At 56.1% G+C, this 27,980-nt stretch overlaps 1 protein-coding gene and 1 long non-coding RNA gene across 6 annotated transcripts in view; one reads left to right on the top strand and one right to left on the bottom strand.

The window, feature by feature from the left end:
- Nucleotides 1-11,231, bottom strand: part of LOC140633977 (uncharacterized) — a 34,782-nt gene extending 23,551 nt beyond the window's left edge. Inside the window, exons 1-3 of one of the 3 annotated variants that reach the window (XR_012031561.1) lie at nt 11,010-11,231; nt 8,212-8,305; nt 6,791-7,518 (exon numbers count right to left, since the gene is read on the bottom strand). This is a non-coding gene — a long non-coding RNA (uncharacterized lncRNA). Of the gene's footprint in view, nt 1-6,790; nt 7,519-8,211; nt 8,306-11,009 lie in introns of those variants that run through there. The other 2 variants (XR_012031560.1, XR_012031562.1) reach the window with 2 other exon arrangements.
- NHSL3 (NHS like 3) lies at nt 46-27,977 on the top strand. Of its 3 annotated transcripts, none has more exons than XM_072827195.1 (7): nt 46-319; nt 21,251-21,421; nt 21,502-21,557; nt 21,838-21,961; nt 22,572-22,688; nt 22,779-25,355; nt 25,791-27,977. In XM_072827195.1, the coding sequence occupies exons 1-7, from the start codon at nt 76-78 to the stop codon at nt 25,811-25,813; spliced, it is 3,312 nt and encodes a 1,103-aa protein (XP_072683296.1). In that variant the 5' UTR covers nt 46-75; the 3' UTR covers nt 25,814-27,977. The 3 variants fall into 3 exon arrangements, with proteins under 3 accessions (XP_072683296.1, XP_072683297.1, XP_072683298.1); XM_072827196.1 differs by lacking the exon at nt 46-319 and adding an exon at nt 9,824-10,013; XM_072827197.1 differs by lacking the exon at nt 46-319 and adding an exon at nt 18,953-19,110.
- Nucleotides 27,978-27,980: the final 3 nt, after the last annotated feature.

The raw sequence follows: 27,980 nt of genomic DNA, 5'->3' as shown, positions 1-27,980 counted from the left end.
GCGTCCGCTCCGCGCATGGGTGCCCGGCCGCAGGGGGCCTGAGCGCCCCCGGCCCGGAGGTCCGCCCGCCGCGCCATGGCGGCCCGCGCGCCCCCCGCCGCACCTGCGGCCGACGACCCGGGGGGCCCGGGAGGCCCGGGAGGCGCCCCGCGCAGGAAGAAGTCCCGCTCCGGCGCGTCCGGCCTCCGCCGCGCCTTCAGCTGGCTGCGGGGCAAGCGGCGCAAGAAGAAGGCGGCGGGGGCCGAGGGCGCCGAATCGGCCGCCCCCCGGGCCAAGAAGGCGGACGACAAGGCCAAGAGGGCCAAGGGTAAAGGCCGAGGTAAGGCGGCCGGGCACCTGGGCTGCGCGCCGGGCGGCGCCGAGGGTGCGGCCCGGGTGGCTCCCGGGGGCGCGCGGCGTGTGGGAGCGCTGAGCCCCGAGGCGCCGGCACCGAGGCCGCGGGAGCCCCGGCTCGGGCCGCTCCCCCGCTTCTCCGCCGCCGCCCCCTCCCCCAGCAGTTCCCAGACTCTGCCCGGCCCCATTCTAGGGGGAAGGGACCCCGGCTGGGGCAGGAATCTCCTGGCTGAAGCAGGAAGTGCTGGCCGTCTGGCTCTTGGGACGGTGAGGCAACCCCCCTCCCCCAGGCTCCACCAGGTTCTGCCCTCTGCTGAGTCAGGGGGTCAGAGACTTGCGTCCGGCCTGGGGCCCGTAGGAGAGGCAAGTGGCCTTGCGACTCTGGTGGGGATTGCTCCAGGTCCGGAAGGTCAGCTGCACCCAAAAGGTGTTTCAGCCCCACAGAGGACCCAGCGTGGGCCATAGCACGCTTTGGGCTCCTAACGAGGTTAGCCTTTCCCACCCGGCCCCCCCCTTATCGCTCCCCTGGGCCAAACCGCAAAACTACACCTCCTGGGGGTGGAGAGCTCTCCGGTGAGAACCAACCAAACGTGGCGCCCCTCCCCATCACTCCTTCTCCCAGTCCTGGTAGAAACATGCCAGCGTTGGAAGTGTGTTTACAGATGGGGGAAACTGAGGCCCAAATTAATGGAGACGCTGTACCTGGGCTGCGATGGGTACTTAAAATACTATCGCCAATTCCCTGTCTCTGGGCTCCCTCTGGCCTGATGGGGACAAGATGCTTCTGTCTGAGGGGACGGAAGGGGTGGCTGACTTGGCCCATCCCTGCTGGGGCCACTTTCCTTTTGGGCACTTGCTTGGTTCTTTTCTCATTTTCCCCCTGTTTCTGTCACCGGTTTGAGAGGCAGGGCATGAGTGTCTCTGCAAGAGGGTGGGGCTCCCTTGGGGCTTGCCCTGCTCCGAAGTCTACCTTTCCCGATGGCCTGAGCTGCAGTGCCAGAGGTGAGGAAATGGCGGTGTGTGCAGGCCCATCCCATTTTGTGTTTACCCTCCCAGTGTCCTTTAACCACCTCCTCTGCAAGAGAATTGGAAGGAACATTTGAGGGGTCAGGAAGAGGGTGAAAAGCCTCTTGTGTGATTGCATCCGGCCTGATCTTCCTTTTGGATGAGGGCCTTTGGCCCAGGTACAAATAGAAGTCAGGGTGCTAGGGCCAGGATGGCTGGGACAAGCCCTGAGGGAGGGTTTTGGGTGAGAGGTGTTTCTGAGGGCTCTACGCTCCCAACTGGATGCAGAGTCACTCCTAAGGCTGTCCCATGGGGTTCAGTCTGAAGTCATCCCCATCTCAAGAGGGCATGGGTCATAATTGCAGCAGGATGGAATCTGGTCCGATTGTCAGGATTGGAGATAGAAGGCGAGTGGTGTACTCCAGGGCAGTGGACCCTTTCCCTTTGGAGACCACCCTGGAGGCAGGGGCTGGAAAATCTGACCCTGTAGGTCCCTGCTCCAACAGCCTGGGTTGGGGTCATGGGGTCAGTGGCTAGGCCTCCCCCTGCATTGTGTTAGGTATCTGGTAGCACTGGGCTCTCTGGGCAGCAGGTCGGCCTAACTTGAGTCCACGTGCATAGGAAACACCTCCCTGCCCCTGGCTGTTGTTTCTCCATGTCTGGGGGTGGCCCCAGGTACAACTAGAGGAAGTCCTGCTCCCTTTCGCTCCAGCCTCCTATTATTCCAATTGTTTCCTTGTCACCTGCCTGGCCCAACTTCTCTTCTGTTTATTAAGAGAAATAAATCCAATCTCTCTAATCTTCATTGGCACTGCTGGTCAGGAAGGGGAAGGCCAAAGAAGGCTTAACTCTTTCTGGGGAAAATGTTCAGAATGGAGACTGGAGGAGACGGGAAGAAGGAATATACAGACAATTTCTAAGAGGTCAAGGGCCTTTGCTGGGAAGCTCCCCAATCCCAGTCTTTGAGATGCAGGGTGTGGCTCCCTTAATCTGACTCCCCTACAGTACAATGGGGAAACTGAAATTGTAGTAGAATTTTGAGCACAGACCTAGAAAGAGAGGAAATCTGACAGTTGTTGATTATTCTGAATGTGCCAGGAGCTGTGTATCCATTAGCTCACTTGAGCCCATTTGCAAATGGAAAAATTGAGGGTCGGGGACAGTGTGTGCTTCGTTTGCCCAAACTGGGATTCGAACTCACACTATCTGCTCCAAAACTGGTACTGTTGTCATGAATAGGACATGGGGGTGGGACACAGGCCATCGGGTCAGGCTGAAAGATCTCATCCAACCCATTCTATGGGTGGCAGGAGACCCCAGAGAGAAGTGAGGGAAGCTGACAGAGTGGGAGGAGTAGGAAAGTCAGGCAAATTAGAGCTGGGATCTTGGCTCAGTCACTAGCAAGCCCCATGACATTGGGCAGCAACTTCTCTGTGGCCCTATTGATTCCATTACTGTCTCAGGAAAGGGAGGAGACCTTCTCACAGGGGTGACCCTCTGGCTAACATTGCCTTGGTGGGTCTGTGAACTCCCAAGATTTCTGTGTCCATAAGATTCTCTCAAGAGTGGCAGGGCATGAGTCCTGGGTGGTTCAGTGGTTAAGCATCTGCCTTTGGCTCAGGGTCCTGGGATCCAGCCCCAAGTCAGGCTCCCTGCTCAGTGGGGAGCCTGCTTCTTCCTCTCTGCCACTCCCCCCAGCTCATGCTTTCTCTCTCTCTCTCTCTCTCAGCTGTCTCTGTTTCTGTCTCAAATAAATAAATAAAATCTTAAAAAAAAAAAAGATTCTCTCAGGAGTGAATGTGGAAATCAGGAATGTGAAATCACCACAGAAATGCAAGGGCTTAATACTATTTATCACCTTTACCTGAGCTCTAAAGACTCAGCCTGGAGGGAATGGGCTCAGAGGCTGACAGGACAACTCTGCTCCCCCTCCCAGGCCACATGATGCCAGCAGATTGTGAACCCCTCTGAGCCTCAGTTTCCTTATCTATAAAATAGGAAGAATAAATCCTGGCTTTACAGGGGTGTCCTGGGGGTCAAATCAGATAATAGACAAGCAAGTGCCTTGTGAACTGTGGAGAATGGTCTAGATGGGAGCAGGTTTCTGTAGTTGTGATGCTAAGGACTTGGACATTGGCTGATCCATATTCAGAAATCAGGTCTTGGTTACACCCCAGGAACTCATAGCAGGGGTGATGATGATTGAGGGGGGCAGCCACAGAAGCTGGAATCGACCTTTGTCCAATGGAAGATTCAGGCATAAGGAAAGGTAAACAAATAAGAATCCATATTTTCCAGAAATATTACCTGGACTCTAGACAAGTATGTGGGGAGGAAGTGTTTCTGGGACAGATGCCAAGACCAGAGCCCAACAGATAACCAGGGGAGGCTTTCTGTAGGAGGTGAGCAGAGTGTAGAAGGAGGGCAGGGTGCTGGCTAATTTAATTATTTATTTGAGAGAGAGAGAGAGAGAGAGAGAGAGAGAGAGAGAGAGAGAGGAGGGGGAGAAAGAGGAGAGAGAATCTCAAGCAGCCTGCACTGAGGAGGGAGCCAGAAGCAGGGCTCAATCCCACAACCCTGAGATCATGACCTGAGCCAAATCAACAGTCTACCGCTCAACTGACTTGAACCACCCAGGTACTCCAGATGCTGGCTAATTTGAAAAAGTAACATGACGGCTGCTATGTGTCAGACCTATGTTGGACATTTTCACAAATATTTTCCTTTGTCCTCACAATAACCTGGGAGGAGGTAGTTATTACCATTTATAGGTGAGAAAACAGACCCAGAAGGTGAGAGTAAGTTGATCAAGGTCACTCAGCTTCATTGAAAAAGACATACTCTGTATTACTCAGTGTCAGGCACTGTTTAGGGTAATGTGAATACCTGGGATGAGACGGGCAAGGTCCCCACCTGCATGGAAATCATGTTCACAGCACGGCAATGACAGAAGCAGTCTGCCTCCAGAGGCCATACTCTCGAAACAAAGCAATATGAGGCTAGGTGTGTTTCTGACTCTGGAGAGGAGTACCCACTGTAGGAGTGTATGGTGTGTAGCCCTCCCAAAGGTTGCTCTTGGGCAGTGGCAGTGGCCAGGCTGAGGCTGGGGTGTGTGTGTCAGAGTGCGGGTAGCTTCAGTTCTGAAAGAATTCAGGTCCAGTAGATTTGACCTGAAGAACTCTGGCCACTCAGGAAGAATGGTCCTTGGTGTGGGGTTGTGGAGAGACTTCTGAGTTTGAGTTCTGCCCCACTATGAGCCACACATGCCCTGTCTTGACAAAGATGGGGTTTTATGGGCTCTGAGAGCCTTTCTGGTTCTAGAATTCTGGTTTGCGAATGGGCTGGGACCACAAGAGTGGGAGCTATGCTCAAGAAAGGAAAGTCTGCCCTTTGGCCAGTCATTGACAAGACATTGGGATCCAAGGGCACCTGGATGGCTCAGTGGTTGAGCATCTGCCTTTGGCTCAGGTCATGATCCTGGAGTCCTGGGATTAAGTTCCACGTCAGGCTCCCACAGGGAACCTGCTTTTCCCTCTGCCTATGTGTCTGCCTTTCTCTGTGTGTCTCTTGTGAATAAGTAAATAAAGTCTAAAAAAAAAAAAAAAAAGACATTGGGACCTGGTGGGCTACAGGGTATAGTAAGGTGGGCAAGGAGAATCTGTGTGAATGATGCCATCTCTCTCTGAGGGAGGGGCCTGTGTAGCTCTCTTAAAGCAAAGTGAGGACCCAAAGGGACTTTGGGTAATGGACACCTTGCTTATTTAAGGGCAGGATAGTGTCTGTTTCCCTCCCTCCCTCCCTCCCTTCCTTCCTTCCTTCCTTCTTTGAGGGTCGAGAGGGACAGTGGGAGTGGGAGAGAATCTTAAGCAGGCTCCACACCTGACCCAAAGCCCTCATAGGGTTCAATCTCACAAACCCTGAGGTCATGCCATGAGCTGAAATCAAGAGTCAGATACTTAACTGACTGTACCACCCAGGCACCTCTCTATTTGCTCTTCAATAAACACTCCATGTAGTTCCACATTCTGTGCCATTGTGTGCACTGTTTCCCCTATTTAGGGTGTGCTTCTCTTTATTTTTCTATCCACTGAACTCATTCATCTCTCAAGGCCTGGTGCCAGTGTCATCATCTCTGTGATAGCCCCCAGAGAGATTACTGCCTCCAGACTAGAGCAGGGTGCTTACAGGATTTGGAATTGGACAGTCTGTTTTTCTGGCTACCTTCTTGGGTAGGACATCTCAGTGTCCTTAGCCTGGGGCCTGGACCAATGTGATAGGGGTAGGGTTCCCTCTGCTGTGGGATACATCCAATGCGGGAGTGACTTTCATAGAGGAATCTGCATCCACTTCCTTTAGGCCCCTGCGAAGGGATGGGCATTATCTGCCTTGAGTCCAGGTGGGAGAGGGAGCCTCACTAATGTACTTCAAAATACTTAGTAAGTGTTTAGGTAATAAGTACTTTGTGCCAGACATGGTCCTGGGGATGAATGAGACACAAGGTCCTAGTCCTCATGAACCTCACAATCTGAGGAAGGAACCAGACATTGAACAGGTAATTAAGGGTCAAGAAGTGTGACAAAGGAGGGAGCACAGTGATCCCAGAGGGGAGACCAGGGATGGCTTCCAGGAGGTAACATATGAGCTAAAGTGGAAGGATGAGGGGAAGCTGGGGTTGAGGGATTTGTAGTGCTGGAATCAGGCATGGCACCTGCAAGGCGCTGGAGCCAGCTGGCTGTCTGGGTTCTGTGAGCACAGGAATCGCCCTACCCCACTGTTTTTGAATACCTGGAGGGTGGGAGCTGGGTTGGTGCTCCTTTCTCTCTGCCCTGCCCAAAGTGCCTGGCACTTTGGGCCTGGCACAAAGTGCCTTTGTGTTATAGGTGGGTGATCCGAAATGGGCCCCAGAGCATGGGCATCTGCTGGTCCTAGATGCTCAGAGTTGATGGCCTGAGCTGCCACAGGCTGCCCTCATGCCACATACAGACAAGCAGTGGAGGCCCAGAGGACGAAGTGTTTTGCTCAAGGTCATACAGCCAGCCAGCATTAGAGGTGGAGCAGGAGCCCTCACCTGCCAGGCTGCCCTCAGCTTCCCTACTCCTTTGTTCAGACTTCAAATGGAAAATCCCATCCCAGAGAGTTGCCTCTACCAGGAGTGGGATGAGCTGAGCAGGAAGCTGAGGCCCAGAAGGCCTCCATCCCCTCCCTTACCTCCAGCACCTTCAGGGGCTCATTCCAGCTGCCTCTCCCTCTCCCTCCTCTTGGAGGCCCCAAATCCCCACCCATGGCACACATCCCAGCATTCTGGAAATCCCCTTCAGGCTAGGATGGGCCCTCCTCCCACTCTTCTGTCCCTTTCCTGCCCCTGGAGCAGGGCCACCAGCAAGGTTTGCTGAACGGGGGTGGCCAAAAAAATCTCCACTCTTGTCAGAAGAGGGCAGAGGGAGAGCCTCCCCTTATTCAGCTGTCCCCCAAGAAATCCCCTTCTCCCCAGCCCTCAAAGCTGTCTCAGCTGCTCCTGGCCTGTCACATGCTGATGAAAACTAATGAGAGGAGGCATTGTATATTGTTTGGGCTACAGTGAAAGTGGTGGGGTGGGGAGAGCAGGTATTCACACCTCCACCTTCCTCCTGCCTGTCTGCAGACCCAGCAGACCCCTTGACCTCCTCTAGTCCCTTGGCCAACTTGGGGGAGAAGTAGGTGGCAGCAGCTTCCTGGGGCAGGAGGGGTGAAATCGTCCATCTCTCCCATTTTTATATTCCACTGTCTCTCTGCTTTTGTGTCTCCTGCCCTCAGGGGCCGGTTCATCAAAGGCTGTCAGCTCTCTCTCTGGGTGCCCAGCCCTATGACTGGCACGGAGGGGAGACAGAGACAGCTCAGCTTGCAAAGGGTTTCAACCCCGATTCTTCTGGCAAAGTGCATAATTCCCAGAAGGCTGCTGCTGGGGTCTGCTCCAAGTGGGGCCTCTTGTCTGCTTAGGACACCCCCTCCTCCAAGCCCCTGGCTAGGCGAGGTCTTCCCCACCGTTCAGGGGAGTCACGAGGCACTCAAGCCCTGTGTTGTGGTTGCCAGGAGTTCTGGTCTTCTATCCCATCTACTTCTTCCCACGGTCCTACCCCAGGCTCTCATGCTCTTGGCTGCAGGCAGTACTCTTCCTCCTGGATCCTGGAGCAAGCACAGCCTCTGTAGTGAATGAACGTGAGACTGGGACTCTCCTGCCTGTGCCTCTTCACCTCTCCCAGTACTTAAGTGCCATCATCACCACCTATGTCAGCAGCCAAACCCCACCAGGCAAGCCCACTGTTTTTTGCCTCCACCAGTTCCTGTTCAACACCCACGGCACTCCTGCTGTGTGCCCAACACTATGCTGCTCTGCTTCAGATTACTAAAGGGAGGGAGGCAATCACTGTCTTGAGGAACTGGTTGGAAAGATACTAAAACAAACTGCTGTCTTGAGACAAGTGTTGGGATGGTGTTACACAGGGTGCTGGGGGGCCCTGAGGTATGATCCATTCTATCAGAGAGCCATACTACCGCCTGTGGGAGCACAGGGGGCTGAGCTAGGGGAGGAGGGATGCAAGGAGGACTTCCTGGAGGAACAGACTGTCCAGCAGGGTGTTGCGAATGAGGAATCTTCCAGGCAAAGGTGGAAGAGGAAGCAGCACGTGGAAAGGCCTGGAAGTGTGTAGTTGGTGGTGTGAGGGTGGGTTGGGGTGGTGGTGGTGGTAAGCAGGGTTGTGCAGCTGGAGCTCTGAGAATGAGAGGGGTGTGGTGGGAGATGAGGTTGAGCTGGGGACAGGACAGTTGCTGGAAGGCCTCCTACAAAGGCTAAGGCACCTGCTACCTTCCAGACATCCCTTGAAGCTCTTTGCATACCTGCCATCGCTCAACTCATGCCAAGGGATCTGGACGTTATCATTGAGCGTTGTCTCCGTTCCTCCACACCAGCTTTCTCCGTTATGGGCTCCATCTGTAAATTAAGGGAATTGGGCTAGCAGATACTAGCTCTCTTCCAACACTAGGACCCCCTTCTTTGTGCAAAGCGGGAGCCTGATGCACGCAGCTTGGTATATAGTGCATGCTTGACAAGAGTATTTTCTGGTTGGATGAATAAAATATAACCCCTCAGGGGCTGTACTGTTGTTAACCTCAGACTCTCAGCAAGACATAGGCCTCAAGGAGGGTGAGGTTCAGCTTTGACTCTCCAGTTTTGCAGGGAGGGACGGGGTACCCTGGAGCCACTGAGCATAAGATGCAGCATGGTGTAGTGGAGGGGCTTGCCCAGGTGGCAGAAAGGATGAGCAATATGGGGATTAGAACTGATGGCTCTGGACTCCCAGCCAAGCAGTCTCTCTGCTACACCAGGCTGCCCCTAGTTGGAGAGATGGGGCAGAGCAATGGTAAAGGAGAGGCTCTGGGCCCTGGGCATAAGGGCACCTGTAAGGACACAGAGGTGAGGACAGCCTGGAAAGTTTTTGGAAAAGGTGAAGCTTGGCCTAGGTTTGAGAAATTGTATCAGGGGAGCTGAGTGAGGGGCACACAGACATGGGTGGCTTCACGTACATTTACCTATACACTCCATTACTTCCAGTCACAGGCACAATGTGACAGAACCAGTCACAATTAGGCAGATACACAAAAGCACACATCCAGACATTTGAAAACAGGCTCCATATGGATACAGACACACAGTCACACACACAGATGATTACACAGAGGGATCCAAGTGTTCAGGATAACAGGCATAGATACAGGTACACAACTACACAGCCACATTCAAGCATACAATTATCAATGCCCAGTTTACACGCAGAGGCACAGATAAACTAGAGGGGTCAGTGGTTGTCGCAGGGTCAGTGGGTGTCGGAGTCAGTCTGGGTTTGAGTCCTAGGTCTGTAGCTTACTGCTCGACTTTGGGCTAGTCAGCTGACTTCATGGAACCTCAACTTCCCCATCTGCAAAATGGAGATGATAAAACTACCTACCTCGTAGAATTGTTAGGTGGCATGAAAGCAGTTATCAGAGCGCCTGGCACACAGTAAGCGCTATATAAAAGGGTGCTGTTATTTTGGACACGGAAATACAGAAATACGGTCAGATCGATACATTTGTACGCACAGGCACAGCGACGGGAGATACACAGACACGTGACACTCACAGGGTGGTGACTGGGGGGCCCTAGCAGCCGCGGGGCTCCGGACCCCGCCCGCCTGGGGCCCTGCTCCGAGTTCTCTGGGCTCCCCTGCAGTCCTCAGAGAGGCGGCCCCGCGGCTGGGAGAGCCCGCCGCCCGCCTGCCTCACCTGGACGCACCGGCCTTCCCGAGCGCCCTGGGAGGGGTGGCTCAGCTGGTCTCCCAGGTCCCGGGAGGGGCGGAGCCTGCGGGACGCGCGCCAGGCCCCGCCCCCCGGCCGGCCCCGCCCCCGGCCCGGCCATTGGCCGCGGGGCCCGGAGGCGTGGCTGAGCTGGGGCCGGGGGCGCCTGCGGTGGCCGCCCGCGCGTCTCTCTGCCTCCCTCCCGGGGCTGCGGGCCCGGCGGCCCGGCTGGTTGGGCTGCGCTAGGCTTTCCGCGCCGGCTCCCGCGCCCGCCATGGGCAACTCACACCACAAGAGGAAGGCCCCCAGCGGCCCCCGGGCCCGCAGCTTCTGGCGGTTCGGGCGGTCGGCGAAGCGGCCGGCAGGTAGGGGCCGGGGGTGGGGGCGGGGCAGGCGGGAGGAGGGTCTCCCTGCCGCAGCCGCCGCCACCGCTGCTGCCCCCTCCCGGGGCTTGGTGGGTGTGAGTGTGGGGGGCCGGGAATCCCCCGCACAGACCCCACCCCTCACATGCGCAAAGAGGCACACGTACATACTAATACCCACGGGCGGGCGCACGTACATGTTCACAATTCACACGGCCACACACAACACCCACTCACATGTACGGACATGGAGACACAAGATCGCATACACACAGCCACAGCATCGCCGTAGGACGCACAGACCCTGAGGCAGGTACAGCTACCTAGGTATACGGTTTGTACAGCCCCGCGAATCCTACCCCACGCGCAGGTTCACACAACCGCACACACACATCAGTCCTGTAGGACAGTTGCCCGTGGCTTAGGCACACAGATGTACACACGGGTTAAAAACTGCACGGCCAGCCAGACTCCCACACTCGGGCTGAAAGACAGACCCTCAGGCACTTGTGTACACACACACTCACACTTGTTAGCCCCCAACAGGCTGAAAGTTTGCAGGAGGGAGGGGAGACAAAGGTACAAGGGAGAAGCAGGAAACCAGGGGCTGGAGACTCCGGGGCCGCCTCCATCAGGCGTGATCGGGAGTCGGACTGGTTCTCTGGGCTCCCTCCCCACCCCCACCTGCGTCGCCGCTGCCTCTCCTCCCCCTTCCCCCCACCCGCGGTCCCCGTGGTCGCTGCCGCATGTCCCCCCTTTCAGTGCAGCCACCGAGCTGGAACGCAGCCCTTCCCAGCTTGCTGCGGGATCTCTCCGCGGGGTCACATTCCAGCCTCCAAGTGGGGGGTGGGTGGAGGGGGAGAATGGAGAAGGCCTCCAATCCTAGGGCTGGGAGATGGGATTCCTGGTTTCCCCCAGAAGGTGCGATAGTTCAGGGTATCCCCCAGAGTCCCAGGGGGTGCTGGAGGAGGGGCTGTGGGGGGTGGCTAGTTCCCTTACCTGGTGAATCCAGAGATGGGGTAGGGACATGGAGGTAGATCTACCCCTGGAGAAGATAAGGGGTCTTCCAACAGAGACAGGTGTTCCTTCTGGTCTTTGGGAGTGAAAGAATTCTGGAGAAGGTGGGGTGGGGTTCCTTCTCTTGTGGTGAGGGAATCCACCCATATCTTCCTAGGGTGGCCCACATTCCTCGAGGTTCTGAAATGATCCTGATGATCTCATCCCTCCTCACAGGGGGTGACAGGAAGAACCTGGGTTGGGAATGAGGGGATCTGGGTTTTCAGTGTGGCTCTGGTATGGGCTCTGGTGACCTTGAGCAGATTGCTTTCATGTCTCTGGACCTCTTGGCTCCTACAGAGGGGTCTGTTGGTGGATTGGGGGGGTGGCACATAGCTTAGGTGACCTCTGGGACCCTTACAGTCTGCCTAGCCATTTTGTGGATAAAGAGACTGAGGTCTACCCAGGGCGCGATCCTGGAGACCCGGGATTGAATCCCACGTCGGGCTCCCGGTGCATGGAGCCTGCTTCTCTCTCTGCCTGTGTCTCTGCCTCTCTCTCTCTCTCTCTCTCCCCCCCCCCGTGTGACTATCATAAATAAAAAAAAAAAAAAAAAAAAAAAAAAAAAGAGACTGAGGTCTAGAGAAGGTGGGCTTGTCCAAGGTCGTTTGCTAGTAGCGGTTTGAAGAATAATTATGATAATCAAAATAACAGCAAGAAAGGGTTAATTACGTTCTGGTGGGCTCTCTGAGGATTCCTCAGAAGGTAGATTGATGAGAGACTCCAGGACCTTCCAGGAGTCCCTTTGTCCCAGCAATTCTGAAATCCTGGATGTGTCCACCTGTCTTTCCTCTCGGATTCTGCACCGAGGGGTGGGGCTGGGGCTCTTCCCCTGCCTTCCTGTGGCCACTCTAATCTGATGGTTTCCTGAGAACCAACTGTGGGTCTGGACTTGTGACCATTTGTGGTGGAGAGAGAGAGAGATGAAGAGGCCTGTGTTCACTGTCTCTTGCCCACTAGCCCTGTGCTTACAGTTCCTGCTGCTGTTCAGGGACTAAGCAGGCTTTAAAGTGGCCCTACAAAACCAGAAAGCAATGTCAAGGCAACGCAGAAGTAAGTGTGGGGGCTGAGGTATATTCAAAGGCTTTTGGGTTGGGGTCAGTTTTAGAAGATGGAGAGGGGGTGGTGGTCTTAAATTTTGGTCTTTGAAGTATCTATAGGGTTAGAATGAGTCCTGAACTGTTGAGTAAACCAGAGAGATGACCAGGGATGCATTTCATCTCTGGGAAGATGGTCATCAGCAAAGGCAAATTGTTGAGCCTGAGTGTGGAGGCTGGAGAGAAATGTAGTTGAGACTCCTTCCTTTGCTTGAGAAGAGAACGAGTTCCATTGTGAATGCAGGCTCCAGTCCCTTTGGTCTCACCTCTGCTGAGGATTCTAAGGCTTCCCCAGCCTGGGCCTCTGCTGTTACATGCCTAGGTATGGGACTGGGGTTTGAGTACTTATCCATTTGATTCATCTGTGAGAAGATGAGGGAAGGAATGCAAGGCAAACAGAGAGGGATAGAGTCTATAGACCATAGGGAGCCAGTGATGGTGTTTGAGCAAGGGAGGAGCCTATGAAAGTGGTGTGTAAGGAAGATGGCGCCAAAACAGGGGCAGGTGCAGGCAGGACAGGTTGGGAGGTGGAGTGGTGAGAGTGGAAACTTAAGAGAGCAGTCTGGAGGCTATTGCAGTAATCCAGGGGAGAGGTGGTGAGGAGGTGACGGCTGGGGACAGGGTGGAGGCTGTGGGAGTGGGGAGGAGTGGCAGCTGCAGAGATACTGCAGAGGAGGTGCCAGAAGTGATAGGACCTGGGATTAACCAGATGTTGGGAATAAGGGCTAGAGAGGGGCTGCGAAGGCTCTGTGCTCAAGGCTGATTGGCTGGGGGACAGGGACAGAGATGATAACTCAGAGCTAAAAATAAGGGCCTATGCTAAACCCTTTACGTTGGTTAAATCATTCATCCCTCAACAGTCTTACAGGCTAGAAGCCATTATCGTCCCCATTTTACAGATGAGGAAGCTGGAGCTTGGAGAAGCAAAGTCACTTAATCGTGGCCACTCAGCAGGAGGTAGCTGAACAGAGATTCAAAACCAAGCCTGTCACATTCTAAAGCCTGTGCCCTTTATCACTTTGGGAATAGACGGGTTTCTTCTTATGATTGAGGTGCCTGCAGATCCTCTGGGCAAAGAAAGCTTGAGGTCCTGGGGGTTTGGACTCCAGGGAGCACAAGTGGAGGAAGCGCTGTGGGAGAGGGGCAGGTTTGAGGACAACGCGTTGAAGCCCCCCAGGGCTCAGAGAGGGAGCAGGTGGGAAATGGAAGGAGACCTGAGATTTAAGGAACTGTTGGTCCATTGGATCAATCAATGCCCTTGGATGAAAGGGAAGGATGAAGGGGGACAGGGAGAGGCCTTCTCACTGCTGGAAAGATACTGTAACCTGCTGGCATTGTTTGGCCTTCAATCTCAGGAATCCAACCCCACCATACCCTCCCTGGGTCCACTGGGCATCTCTGGTCCTGGGCAGTTTGAGGGATTGGTGGAGGATGTGAATTGGGAGCCCAGGGAGCATCGCCCACCATACCGCCTTCTTTTTCCGAGACATTGTACTGTCAGATTTATACACATGGATGGATCCTCCCCCTCCCCTGCGCCCCCCCCCCCCCCCCCCCCCCCCCCCCCCCCCCCGCAGATGAGGAGATTGAGGGAATGGACTTAAGTCATTGGTGGAGTCAGACCATCTGGAATTCTTTTCATCCCTCCCCCTATCTCTGTACCTGGAGTGCCAGGGTCTTTTGTAGGTCCCAAACCTGGGAAAAGTCTGCTCCTCTTACTTCCTACCCCAGCATCTTGCTGTCTCCCCCATTTGTATGTCTGGACTTGGTTGTGGAAACCCTGGGCTTCCAGACAAGGGGCTGACCCAGCCCTCTCTGGTCTGAGGGATCAGAGATCCCTTGCTGCCCCAGGCCCTGACCCACAGCGGGGACCACTACCCTCAGAGGGGCAGAGCTCTACATGCTGAGGGATCTTTAGAAATGGCTCGCCAACCCTCCCATCTCACAGATGAAGACACTGAGGCTCGGAAAAGACACAATCTGGCTCAGCATCAGGCTGCAGTTGAGGTTCAGGGAGAGCTCAAACCTGAGGCTCCTGACTCCCAGGGCTGTGGGGTCTCTGGTCTGGCCTTAAAGCTCCCTACCCTCCAGAGCAGAAGGGTTAGGGCTAGGTCACTAACGGGCCCATAGGGAACTCATGTGAAGTGTCCCTTATCAGACCTTATCTTAATAATGGTCCTTAATGCCACTTGGGATTTGAAGAGAGCTCCAGAAGTGGGTGGGAGAGGAGGCCTCTGGTAGCATGGGAAGAGCAAGATTTTGCAGCCCGTCAGAGCTGGGCTCATATACCCCGACTTTGCCAGTTACTAGCCGTGTGACCTTAGGTTGGTCACAACCCTGAGAGGGTGCCTCTGTGGGGTGAGGGGGGATTTCATGAGACCACGCATAAATGCCAGTTGTGAGTAGAAAGGCAGAGGGGCCCCGAGAGGGACCTTTACCCATCCCTCCACCCTTGAGAGGCAGAGGCTCCCTCTGAGCACACCACTTTGTGTTTGTACTTGGTAGTGTGATTTTGGCTTTCCCAGGCACTTGGTGAGGCAGGTGTGAGTCCTACTTTACAGATGAGACTGAGGCACAGAGAGGCTGATTCATTCGTCCGAGGCCAGACCTCCTGACTCCTGGGCTATTCCTCTCTCGACTTCATTGTGGCTGCCTCTCTACCATCTAGAAAATAGGAATAATCGTGCCTTGAAGGAACAAAGGAAAGAGCTCTTGGGAATTCAGACTCGCACCCTGGCCGAAAGAGATTATTATGTCATTGTCAGGAGCAGAGACTGACCCGGAAACTCATTATGACATTTATTAATATTATTGTAGCTAATTCCTCCCTGCACTGCTGCTGGTTCCCCCAGGTGCCTGAGGCATGGGATCCTCCTCTCCTTGTCAGGGGCACTCCCTGCTCCCCCATATTTACCTTAGAACCGGCCTGTCAGCTCTGCAGCTCAGCTCTAGGGCAGCTCAGCTCTAGGGCGGGTCTTCCACTGAGGGAAGGAAGGAGGGGGATTTCCCTTCTGCAGAGGTGGGGTGTAGAGCTCCCCCTCTTTGGGCAGGAACTGAGGTTGCGCCCCCCCCCCCCCATCCCTTAACTTCTTCAGACTTAGGACCATGAAAGTGTTGGAGACCCAGGTTTGAATGTGGGCTCAGCCACTTCCTGGTTGGGTGACCTTGAGCAAGTCACTTTCCCTGGACTCGTTCCCTTGTACTCATTTGTGAAAAAGAAAGCCATACACACCTTTCAGGTTTCTTGTTAGGTGTTCTGTGAGACAGAAGAGAGAGAAACCTTCACTGGGAAGTTTTTGTGATATTCATGTCCCTTTGTCTTATCTCTAAGAGAATAAAATCTCCGTGTGTTCTGAGGTCTGCCCCTATTAGAGGGCCCTGGTTTGTTCACCAGTACAGAGTTTGAGACTTAAGACCTCTGAACACTCTGAATCTTGGCTTCTGGGTTGGCCTGCGGTCAGGTCAGATGTGGTGGTGGGGGAGCAGGGTCAGGCCCAGGCCCAGGCCCAGAGGGTTCCAGCTCCTGAGCAAGGCCACCTGGCCAGCTGTGCCCTCCCCCCTCATTCCTCTCCCCTGAGTCAGGCCTGCCTGGTTGTGGGCGCGCCACCACCCCCGCCCCTTGCTCTGGAATGGGGCAGGTTGAGGCCTCACCCCATGCAGGATGTTGCCAAGACAGTGTGTACGCGTGCGCACAAATGTACACTTGGCCTTGGGGGTTGGGGGCTCCCTCCCTCTTTCCTCCCTGTCCCTAGGCTCAGGAAAGCCCCAGAGTGGGGGGTACAGGCACCTGCCTTTGTGTACACACAGCCACCTGGCTGGGTCCTATGTGAGTCTGTAGTCTTGTTCGTGTGTGAGGAGGACCCGGAGTAGGGTGGCCTGGGTGTACTTTGTGGATGTGGTCCTGGGAGCACACACCTGTGGGTGGGCCCCCAGGGGGACATTTTGGAGGTCCTTGCGCACATATCCTCTGCTGGTGGACTTTCTCTGAGTTCCTGAACTTGGCTTGTGTGCTTCCTGGTGTGACCTTCATGTTAGGGGTGTGGCCAAGAGCAAGGTGTCTTCTATCCCGGAAGCTTCCTTCCTCAGGCAGGTGGGGGAGGAGGGGAGGTAGAGGCTGCTGGTGAGCTTCTGCCCCAGGCTGTACCTCTGGACTGTGCTAGGGCAGAAGGTCCTGGAACAAGAACTCTAAATGTGGCCCGGGGCAAGGTCCTTCCACTCTCTGGGCCCCAGTTTTTTTGTGAGGCGCCTGCCGTCCACCTGAGACACAGGTTGCTGAGCCCCTCCCTAAGCAAGTCACAGGTGTGTGGACCCGAGCCTTGGGTGGCTCAGAGAGACCTCATGCTCTGGCCAAGCTGTGGGTGGGTGGGGGGAGGGGTGTTGCTGGAGCAACCAGATGTTATCAAGTGTGAGAGCCTTGAATCCTCTGGGAATTTGCAGCTGTGGCCCTGACCACCAGCTGGGGGTCTGGGACCTTGAGCTGATGTTCCTCCAACACCGCCACCCCTCATCCCGAGTTTCCCTGGCCGCAGAGGCAGGGGGGGGAGCTGAGGATGACTGTCCTGCGTGGTTAAAGGCCTCAGTCTTGGAGCCAGCCAGAGCTTGGGAAGTTACCTAGCCCTCTGAGCCTCACAGGTTCAGGATCAGTTACTGGAGAGTATGTTCGAGAACCTGCATTGAAGGGCCGTTGTCAGATGCACGAGGGAAGAGACTGTTTGCCTTTCTCCAGCAGCTGGCATGAATCGCCCTGCAAGTGTGAGGCTACTGCTCTCCTCTGCCTGAGCTGGGCGCATTAGGGGGCAGATGGGTCTGGCCTAAGAGGGGGGCGAGTGGAGGATTTGGCAGAGAAACCTCGAATCTCTGGGGATGATAGGGTCCCTCAGCCCTTCTTCAGAGGGGAGATCAGGTCTGTGGCTGGCATGGTAGACAGAGCATAGCTTTCAGGTTCAAGTTGTCGTGAGGGCAAATGCCACCTTGCCCTTCCCAGCTTGCCCTTTCTGGCCTCCATTTCCTCATCTGTCAAGTGGGGATAATTAAAGTACCAACTTAGGTTTGTTGTTCATATTTAAATGATCTGTGGATGTACAGATGGTACAGCTGCACAAAAGTTTGTTCTCCAGAGAGCGAGGGCTCAGCCTCTGCTTGAGTGGTCTCTGAGAGGTGGGGTAGCAGATGGGGAAGGGGCTGCAGAGGGGTCTTGCAGCGGGGGAGCCATTGTGAATTCTTAGACCCCTCGTGACTCCGCGAGAAAGATGCTGTGAGAGAGGGGTATCCTGAGGTGAGTTTGGGGACAGTCTTCACACAGTTTCTTGCCCATAGCCTCAGCTACTCTTTCTGGATTGCCCAAAGGGATCTCTTAACACTGTCATTAGCCAGTTTAACCTTCCATGCTGACCTGTGGGGCCCCACCCGTCCTGGCTCCTGCCATTCTCTCCCTGGCTCCTGCCATTCTCTCCCTTGCTCACCGTGTTTCCACCCCATGGCCCTCTGTTCTGTTCTGGGAGACCCTCCCACCACCCCCAACTTCCACCACTCCTGCCTTGAGGCCTTTACACTTGCTACTGTCTGTCCAGAAGTCTCCATGCCCACACTTGCCCTGGCTGGCTCTTCCGCTTTCTGCAGGTTTTGCTTCCAATGGTCTTTCCTTGATGCCCTCTAGAGGCACCCCCTTCCCTGTCACAGCTCCTCAGTCTTCACTGATCTAAAATTGTATTGTTAGTTTACCTCACTCATGTATTTTTTTTTGTATTTGTCAAATGTTTATTGAATCCACAGTATGACAGGCACCGATTTAGGTCTAGGGTGAACAAGTTAAAGTTCTCCTCCTTTTGCTGTAATCTCAGGTTCTAGCTTAATAAATACTTGCTGATTGAATGAATGGGCATAGCAGTCTTATAAAGAGAAGTTCATTGGTCATGTTTCCATATGAAGTCATGACTTGTGTGTGACGGAGGTGAGTTTGAACTTGGAGCTGACTTCCCTCCAGTTACCTCCTCCCACTCCCTTCCCTATGACCGGGTTTCTTGGCTAATTCCATTCTCTCTGCCTGGTGAGCCAGCAGAGTCACCAAGTCACAGTGAGGCCAGTGGGAAGGATCCTGGGCTGGAGGAGCAGGAGGTATACGATGAAGCCTGCCTCTGCTGTGTGACCTTGGAGACTTCATGGTGCTTCTCTGGGCTACTTCCCAGAAGACCAAAATGGGAAGAAAGTCCTTTGGAAAGCATGGGTCTGTACATACACATGAGGAGTTGTTCCCACCAGCCACTGTGTTTCTACTCTGGGCATCTCCCTGGCTTCCCAGGGTCCCTGGGTCCTGGCTGGCTGTCACCCCTCCACGGGCCTTTGCCAATGGCCTTGCCATGGCAGGCAGTCCTGGGCCTCTGCCTGGATTCTCCACCTCTGAGTTCCTTCCCCAGAGAATTACCCTCACCAGCCAGGAGGACTTGGGGATGGGCATCATGCCAAGTGTAGTCTGGTGGCTCTTCCACCCACCATCTGGCAGCCGGGGACCCCTGCCATGGCTTTGGCTCCTGACTGTTGAGGAAAGGACTTTGGGGACGGGATAGTGGTCTGACCCCGGGACTGAGTATTTTCAGCCCTGCCGGTCATACTCTCCACCGGAGCCAAGCGTCCGCAGGTTCCGGGCCTCAGTTTCCCCGTCAGAATGTGGGAAGGTTCCTGCTCTGCACTCCACTTGAGGGGCGGGGTCGGCGGGGGGCGGGATCAGTGGCGCAGGTGGGAGGAGGACCTGGGGAGCAGCCCCTCCCCCCGCCTGGCGCCGGCTCTGCCGCTGGGCGGGCGACTCGCTCCGCTCGGGGCCGGTTCCGGTGAAGGCGGCGCCCGGCGTCGGGAGAGGTCGGCCTAGGGGACGGCCCGAGTGGCGCCCGCGGTCATGGTGGTGTTCCTGGGCCGCCGCCTGCCGGCCCTCCTCGGGCTCTTTAAGAAGAAGGGTGAGTGGGTGTGGCTGGGGAGGGGGAGAGGAGGGACCCCGACACCTCGGTTTGCCAGACCTTTTCCTAAAAAGGGGGATCGAGGCTGGGGAGGGGTCATGGGTGGGGGAGGGGAGCAGTAATGAGGCCAGGCCGCCCTGCCCTCCGCTGCGCCTTTGTCCAGCGGCTTTTCCGCTGCCTTTGTCTGCTTGGTTGGGTTTGGGCGGCTGGATGCAGGTGTCTCTGACCTTGAAGCCTGCAGCGCTTGGGTGAGACTGCTCCGCCAGGGCTGCCCACACTATGCTGGGTACACCCCAGTACCTCAGTTCTGAGAGGCAGGGCACCCCCTCCCAGGTCAGCCAGCCCCACAGTGTGTGGGGAGCAGAGTAGAGAGGAAAGTAGTGTCCCTGGAATTTGGGGCGTGATCACCGAAATGCTGTTTAGAGGCTGAGGGCGGGGCGGTGGAGAAGTTTTGGAGGGAGGGTTCTATACCTGCTTTCTGCTTCTGGAACTGGGCTTTTAGGCCTGGATTAAGACATGGGCCACCGTTCATTGGACTTTTGATGGGGAAGGAAGGTCCTCAGGTTTTTTTTTTTTAAGATTTTATTTATTCATGAGACACACACACACAGAGGCAGAGATACAGGCAGAGGGAGAAGCAGCTTCCATGCAGGAAGCCTGATGTGGGACTCGATCCCTGGACTCCAGGATCACACCCTGGGCAGAAGGCAGACGCTAAACCGCTGAGCCACCCAGGGATCCCCAGGTCCTCAGTTTTGAGTGTGATCCAGGAGTCCCCTCCAGGAACCTGGAGCTTGGTCCTGGCATTGACTCTGATTTGCTGGATGACCTTAGGCAAGCCCTTTCCTTTTCTATCCTGTTTCCCCAGCTTGTAAAATTCAGGGATAAGGCAAGACTCCATGGGTTGGGCTGTTAGGAGACCCAGGAGCTCTGACCTTGTAGGGTTCCTGCAGGTTCCTGGGGCAGGAGCTGGCTGTTGAAGAATGGGCCAAGGAGGGAGGAATGGGCAGGTGTCTAAGCTGAAGACCCTGATCCTGGGGTGTGGCTTGTTTTGTTCCTGCCTCTCTACAAGGTGCTGCCAAGGTCACATGACCCTCCCAGTGCTTTTGCTTATGTTGTGGGTTCCATTTAAAGGGGGGCTGGGGCTGCAGAGTGCTGACACAGCCCCCCATTCCCAGGATTAGATGACCAGCTTCCCCATGGGCGGGGCCGGTAACAGGATCCTTTGTAATGGATCCCTGGCTCCTGTGCACTGGGGGCTGGGGCCTCCAGGAGTGGGGGAATGCCTGGGACTCTTCTCCCAAGAGAGGCTAGAGCTGCCTTGTCTGGGGGTAGAAGGCCCCTGGGGCCTTCTCCTCTCCCCTGCCCATCCTTCCACTAAGGGACAGCCACATGGGTGAGTATGGGACACAGAGGCCATGTCCCTGGTTTGTCCCTCCTCCAGGACTTCCTGGGAATTCTGGTCATGACCCCTGCTGGCCTCTACCCCTTTCTAGTGTCCCACAGTGTCTTCCTGGGCCTGGGCCAAGGGGGTATAGGAAGGGGGTTGTTTGTTTTCCATAAAGTGGAGCTTGGCATGTGCGAGACAAGAGAAATATACTTGCTATGGGCCATACGTATATGGGGTGCTTTGCGTCAGGCCCTGAGTGATGTGCCAGTACAGTTGTGTGTATATCTGGGTACTGTTTGAGTATGTACAGAATGGGGACTGTGGATATTGTGTATATATGTAGGGGCTAGGTGTGTTCTGTGGGACCCCCTGTTTGATGTTGGTTTCCAGATGTATTTATACTTGGGTGCTGTTTATTTGTGTACATCCTGAAACCTGTGGGTGTTGTGTGCATATATGGTGGGCTGGTGTGCCCTGGGTATATGACCTGTATGGGGTCCTTTGTGTGGTGTGGGTACTCAGATAAAAGTGTGCTTGGGGATAGTTTGTATGTGTATGCAGGGGTTGTGTGTACTGAGTGTGTAACTGAGAACTGTGAGTTGTGTGTACAGATTGGGGGAAGTAGTCTTTGCCTGTCTGTGCAGGGCTGTGTGCAGTCTCAGGATCAGGGGTGCCGTTGTTGTGGTGCCTGGTACCTCCAGGACCCAGATGCCCTCGGGCCTCACTTGTCTTCCTTCTTCATTCCACTAGGCTCTGCCAAGGCTGAGAGTGACAAACGTCTAAGTGCAGGGCCTGGCCAGGGGCCAGGGTCTATCGTGGATGAGCACCAGGACAATGTCTTCTTCCCCAGTGGGCGACCGCCTCACCTGGAAGAGCTGCACACACAGGCCCAGGAGGGGCTCCGTTCCCTCCAACACCAAGGTAACCTCCTTCCTTCCAGTACAGCTCTTGGCTCCCAAGGTCAGGGGCCTGGCTCAACACACTTTTCTGGTGTCTTCCAGAAAAACAGAAACTGAATAAGGGTGGCTGGGACCATGGAGACACCCAGAGCATCCAGGTGAGCCCTGCCCCCAGCTCAGTCCTGACTCTGCTTTTCCCTCCATGGTTAATTTCTGGCAAATAGGTCTCTGAACCCTTTTGGATTTCCATTTCCTTCTTGTATCCTGAAGGGCTAGACTAGATGACTCCTAAGGGCCAGGCCAGCTGATGTCTGCTCAGTGCTAGGTGAGGCCAGGGAGAGTTGGAGTCAAAAGCTGCCCCAAAGGGGCAAAAGCAAGAGGCCTACATAGGCTTCTGGGCTGGTCTGATACCGGGGCCTCATCTCCTTCCACCAACAGTCTTCCCGGATCGGGCAGGATGAGGATAGCATCTCCTTCTGCAGTCAGACCACATCCTACACAGCCGAGAGCTCCACAGCAGAGGATGCGCTCTCCATCCGCTCGGAGATGATCCAGCGCAAAGGTGTCTGCTCACCAGCCCACATTCTTGGACAAGGCGGGGTGGGGTGGGGTGGGTGGGCATGATCTGGGGTCCTAGCCCCTGCAGCTTTCCTCTTTTCCTCCTAATCTGGCACCCTCCTGTCCAGGCTCTGTGAGTCAGTGAATTCAGGAAACGCAGTATCCTGCGTCTTCTTGGAGACTCATGACACACACACACAGACCACAAAGCTGGACAGTTAGGAGTCAGGAAACCTGGGTTTGAGCCTGATGTTGCTACGTCGCAGCTGGGTGACCTGGGGCCAACCTATAACCACTCTGATCTTCCGTTTGATGTTCTATAAAAATGAGAATAAGAGTACTTGCATTAGCAGAATGAATGCCAAATGTTTGGCATGCTAACACATAATAATTGTTCACTAAGTGGAAATTATCCTTGGCCTAGTAAAGCCTTCCAGCAGTCTTACAGTAAAGAAGTGTCTAGCTTTGTTTAACCTAGCTTTGCCCACGCCTACTTGATTATGGAAATCTTTTTTTGCAGAGCTCTTGTTAGTTATTCTGCGAAAGCAGTGCTCTGCAAAATGTGCCCTGAGACCTGCTCTCTAATGGTTTCTCTCCCCTGGACTGGCCCCCAGGCTCTACCTTCCGACCTCATGACTCATTTTCCAAATCATCCGGGAAGTCAGGGCGGCGGCGGCGTGAGAGACGGAGCACGGTCCTGGGGCTGCCTCAGCACGTGCAGAAGGAACTCGGTGAGCCCCAGAGTAGGAGGGTCGCAGGGGGGTGTGGGGACCTCCGGCCCAACCCTCTGCTGACTCATATGTCCTCCCTGTCCCATGCAGGCCTGCGGAATGAGCGTGAGGCACCGGGTACCCCTCGGCCTCCTGGTCCCCGGGATGCCGTCCGCATCCCCACAGTGGATGGCCGCCCAGCAGGCCCAGCCTCGGGGACAGGGGCCCGGGTGTCCCTGCAGGCGCTGGAGGCACAGGCTGAGGCTGGTGCCGAGGCAGAGGCCATGCTGCAGCGCCACATTGACCGTATCTACCGGGATGACACCCTCGTTGGTCGGTCCACGGGGGCCCGGCCCCCACCGGTGACCCGGCCCATGTCCTTAGCGGTGCCTGGACTCACAGGAGGGGCAGGGCCTCCAGAGCCCCTGAGCCCAGCCATGTCCATCTCGCCCCAGGCCACCTACTTGTCAAAACTGATCCCAGATGCTGTCCTGCCGCCCACAGTGGACGTGGTGGCCCTGGGCCGCTGCAGCCTGCGCACATTGAGCCGCTGCAGCTTGCTGTCAGCCAGCCCTGCCTCTGTCCGCTCGCTGGGCCGCTTCTCCTCGGCCTCCAGTCCGCGGCCCCGCAGCCGCCACCCTTCCTCCTCCAGTGACACTTGGAGCCACTCTCAGTCCTCTGAGACGATCGTGTCTGATGGCTCCACCCTCTCCTCCAAGGGTGGCTCTGAGGGTGGGCTTGAGGGCTCTGTGGGTTGCAATAGTGCAGCTCCCCCTCCACAGGGGGGCAGTGGGAGGGGCTCCCCCAGTGGGGGCAGCACTGCTGAGGCCTCAGATACAGTCAGCATTCGGAGCAGTGGGCAGTTGTCTGGCCGGAGTGTGTCCCTACGTAAGCTGAAGCGGCCCCCGCCTCCTCCCCGCCGGACCTACTCACTCCATCAGCGGGGCTTGGCCTCACCTGATGGGCCCTTGGGGTTGCCACCCAAGCCTGAGCGGAAGCAGCAGCCGCAGGTGCCCCGGCCGCCCACCACTGGTGGGTCAGAGGGGGTGGGGTCAGCCCCCTGTCCCCCCAACTCAGCAGGCCCCTGGGTGCCTGGCTTGTCTCCAGGTGGCTCCCGGCGTCCCCCACGCTCCCCAGAACGGACGCTCTCACCCTCCAGCGGGTACTCGAGCCAAAGCGGTACCCCTACCCTCCCTCCCAAGGGCCTAGCAGGGGCCCCTGCTTCCCCAGGCAAGGCCCAGCCCCCTAAGCCAGAGCGGGTCACTTCCCTTCGGTCTCCTGGGGCCTCTGTCTCCTCCTCCCTCACGTCCCTCTGTTCCTCATCCTCTGACCCAGCCCCCTCAGATCGTTCTGGTACACAGATGTCGACCGCTCTGGGTGACAGGTTTGCCATACCTCCTCACCCCAAGGTGCCTGCCCCCTTCTCTCCACCCCCTTCCAAGTCCAAGAGCCCTAACCAAGCTGCCCCGGCTCCCGTTCCTCCTGCTGCGGTCCCTGGGCCTGTCTCTACCACTGATGGGAGTCCTGAGCCCCTGCCAGCTCTGCAGACAGCCCTGGTCCCACCACCGGGGGCTCCCATTGCCTCTAAAGACAAGTCCCCCCCACCCTCCCCACCCCCATCTTATCATCCTCCCCCCCCACCCACTAAGAAGCCAGAGGTGGTTGAGGCCCTGTCTGCCCCCGAGACTGCTGAGGAGTCCCTCCAAGACCCCCACTGGCCCCCACCCCCGCCTCCTGTACCTGAGGAGCAGGACCTGTCCATGGCTGACTTCCCCCCACCCGAGGAGGCATTTTTCTCTGTGGCTGCCCCTGAGCCTGCAGGCCCTTCAGACCCCCCAGGGCCTGTCAGATCCCTGGCTGCTTCGTCCTCTTCGGGTACCTCTTCAGGTACCGTCTCTTCCCAGAGCCAGCTCCTCAGTTCCCCAGACCCTCCTCCAGCTCCACCGGCCCCACCTCCTGCTGGTTCTGTCCCAGGGCTTTTGGCCAAGGCCCCGCGGAAGGAACCCGTGGGCTGCAGCAAAGGTAGTGGGGCTCCCAGGGAGGATGCTGCTGCACCCCTGGTCACGCCCTCCCTCCTGCAGATGGTGCGGCTGCGCTCCGTGGGCACTTCTGGGGTAGCTCCGAGCTCGGCATCAGGGCCATCGGCCCCCCAGAAGCCCCTACGAAGGGCCCTGTCGGGCCGGGCCAGCCCCGCGCCAGCCCCCTCCTCGGGGCTCCATGCTGCTGTCCGACTCAAGGCCTCCGGTCTGGCTGCCAGCCAGGACCCCGCGAGTGTCCAGCCCAATGGACCACCTGAGGCGGAGCCGCGCTCTCCCCAATCCCCTGCCTCTATGGCCAGCTTCATCTTCTCCAAGGGCACCAAGAAGCTGCAGCTGGAGCGGCCCGTGTCCCCAGAGACCCAGGCTGACCTCCAGCGGAATCTGGTGGCTGAACTTCGGAACATCTCAGAGCAGCGGCCACCCCAAGCCCCAAAGAAGCCACCTAAAGCTCCCCCACCCGTGGCCCGCAAGCCCTCTGGGGGGGTCCCATCACCCAGCTCCCCCGCCTTTCATCGGGCTGAGTCCCTTCCTGCTCCTCCCACCAACGGGCTCCATTCCGAGGACAGGACTAAGGGGGAACTGGCGGAGAATGGAAGTGTCGTGCAGCTGGTGGGCCCTGGGGAGCAGAAGCTGGGCCCGCCTGGCTCAGGTACAGTGGACAGTGTGTGTGTGGGGGGGAGGGGTGTACCCATCACTGGTGATGGGAAATAGCTGTCTGAAGTCCCACTACTAGGGATTTGTTACTGGGTCTTTAAGATTTTTCTGGTCTCTGGCTCTGGGAAGGGTGAGCTGTCACCCTGGATAAGCTAGTGAAGCAGTGTGGTGTGTGGGACTTTGAAGTCAGACCTACTGGGTTCCAACTCCAACTTTGCCATTTTCTCTGCACGTTCTGGCTTTAAGTTGCTCACCGTAAAGTGCAGGGCAGTGGTTCCCACGTGAGCGTGCTAGAGGTACTGTTTGTAAAGCATCCAGCTGGTGCTGCCTGTGGCTGGTCAGTTGAGGGGGTGAGGATGTGCTTGGGGCATCCAGAACCAAGCTGGGAGGCCCCATGCTGAACGTCCCTTTCTCCCCCCACCCCCTGCAGACCCACAGAAAGAGCTGGTCTGACCACCAGGCACCTTGCTGGCACTGCTGACCCATCCCAGGAATACAATCTCAGGGACCTGAGCAGCTCCAAGGACGAGAGGATACGGCAGACACTTCATCTAGTAGGGAGGATGCCTGCAGCCTTAACCTTCACAGCCTTCGATATTTATGCAAGCCTGGTGTTGATCTGTCCTCCAAGTCATCCAGCTCCTGCCTCTCCCCGCGCCCCCAATGGATTTCCCTCTGGCAGCTGCTGCTTGTCTTGGCCTTAGCCTCACTTTGAAGGAGGTAGCTAGTGGGAGCGGGTGGCTGCGCCCCCTGCTGGCCTCGAGGCCACACAGTTGGGAGCAGAGCACCTCACTTGTTTCTTTCCCTTGCCCCCCACCCCATGTTCAAATCATGCACATACTGTAGTCCAGAATCAAAGCACTTTTGAAAAGTGGCTGCATGTCCATCCTCCAGGGCCCGTGAAGCCACATTCCAGGGGCCTGTTTACATGGCAGCAGCATCAGTCCACAGTAGCTGGCCCCTAGCTGGGACCAATCTGTCCCCTCCCTCCGATCCAGTGTGCCCATTCCTTAGTTCTTGGAGGTGGGCGAGTCACTGTATCCCCACAGGCTTCTCCAGGCTGGAGGCAGGAGCGGGGCTGTGGAATTCCAAAGCACAAAAGGTGCAGCAGGGGTTAGCCCTCTTGTGCCTCAACTTACCACCAACCACCCTCCTTGCCTTCCAGTTTTGCCAGGTGCTCCATGTGGGGGACAAGTGGGAGATTGCCAGGGTCCCGGTGGGGTGGGGGAAAAGAACCAGGTGTCTCCGGAGAGTAGGAGAATGGAATAGGTTGACATCTCAGTAGACGCTTTGGTGATGCCAAACATCCGCCCCTTGTTTCACTTGTACAGGTTGGGGTGGGCAGGCGGGCACAACACTTCAGAGCCCATGGGCTGTGGCAAAGCTGTGTCCTTTTCAGCTGGGCAGGAAGTCCTGAGGAGGTGGGTGGAGGGGTCTGGCAAGGGGAGTGCTTATTTGGGCAATGGGCCCAGACCTAGCCCTATAGATTACATTTGTGACCTTTCTCTTTACTTGGTGCATGTTCTTTCTGCAGCTGCCTTTCAGCGCAGGTGGTTTCACAGGGGGGAGCTGACACTGAGTGACAAGGATGGGAAACCAAAGGTGCACTCTATTCCAGGCTCTTTCCTAGTCCGTGTGTGTGGGGGGGTGTTCAGTGCTCCTAGGGAGCAGGCTGGGTGATTGCCCCCTAGCCATCAGCCTCTGCTACTGATCTCTCCTCTAGGAATTTTAATGACCTATTTTCAGCCTGTGCCACCTATCTAGGTAAGCTGACTTCCCCACTGGCCCTGGTACCTCCCTCCACAGTCGTGTGGCTGCCACCAGGGTCACCCCTTCTGTCTTGATCCTCTTTCCTCAACAGTGATTTGGGCTTGAGCCTGGCAAAGAACCTCACTTTTAGCTGCTTCTCTGGAGAGACTGAACCCCTCCCAGAACAAGAGCTGGGAATATAGGGGATGTGGTACGAGAGCCCAGGTCCCTCTGGCCCTCCCTCATGACTGTCTTCTCCCTGTAGCTCTAAACCAAGGCTGCTCCCTTGCCCCGTGGGTTAGGGAGAGCCGCTCCTGGGTACTTGTCACACCTGCCCAGTGAGCTGGGGAAAGAGGATAGTCCGTATGCATGGCTCTGCTCAGAGCTCCTGACCAAACCCCCTGGGAGCCAAGACCAGGTTGAAGACTCCATGAAACCAGGCCCTGGCAGCAGCTCTGGAGCTGCTGGAGGTAGGAGGGAGCCCAACTTCTGTATTTCTTTCCCTCCCCTCCCCTCTCAATGTTACTTGAGCTCCTTATCCTCAGCTAGAATCTTCTGAGCTTGTTTCCCCACTGGGTGGGACAGAGTACAAAGGAGAAAGGAGGATCTAGAAGAGGCAGCCCTTCTTTGTCCTCTGGGGGAAATGAGCTTGACCTAGTGCAAATGGAGAGACCAAAAGCCTCTGATTTTTAATTTCCACAAAAATGTTAGAGAGAGAAGTATATATATATATATTTCTTTAAATTTTTGAGTCTTTGATATGTCTATACAAACAATCCATTCCCTCTGCCCTGAAGCCTGAGTGAGACACATGATAAAGCTCTCTGTGTGTTTCATTCGAAGGTGTTAATTAAATGATTAAAACTTGGCT

This window comes from Canis lupus, chromosome 5 (assembly GCF_048164855.1).
Source record: "Canis lupus baileyi chromosome 5, mCanLup2.hap1, whole genome shotgun sequence".
NCBI lineage: Eukaryota > Metazoa > Chordata > Mammalia > Carnivora > Canidae > Canis > Canis lupus.
This window is presented reverse-complemented; position numbering and strand designations above follow the sequence as displayed.

Bases quoted from the DNA above. Each gene is read 5' to 3' on its own strand.
- NHSL3 (XM_072827195.1), top strand. From the start codon at position 76: ATGGCGGCCCGCGCGCCCCCCGCCGCACCTGCGGCCGACGACCCGGGG. The intron at 21,422-21,501 runs GTAACCTCCTTC...GGTGTCTTCCAG, and splicing joins CCGTTCCCTCCAACACCAAG to AAAAACAGAAACTGAATAAG. The intron at 21,962-22,571 runs GTGTCTGCTCAC...ACTGGCCCCCAG, and splicing joins GGAGATGATCCAGCGCAAAG to GCTCTACCTTCCGACCTCAT.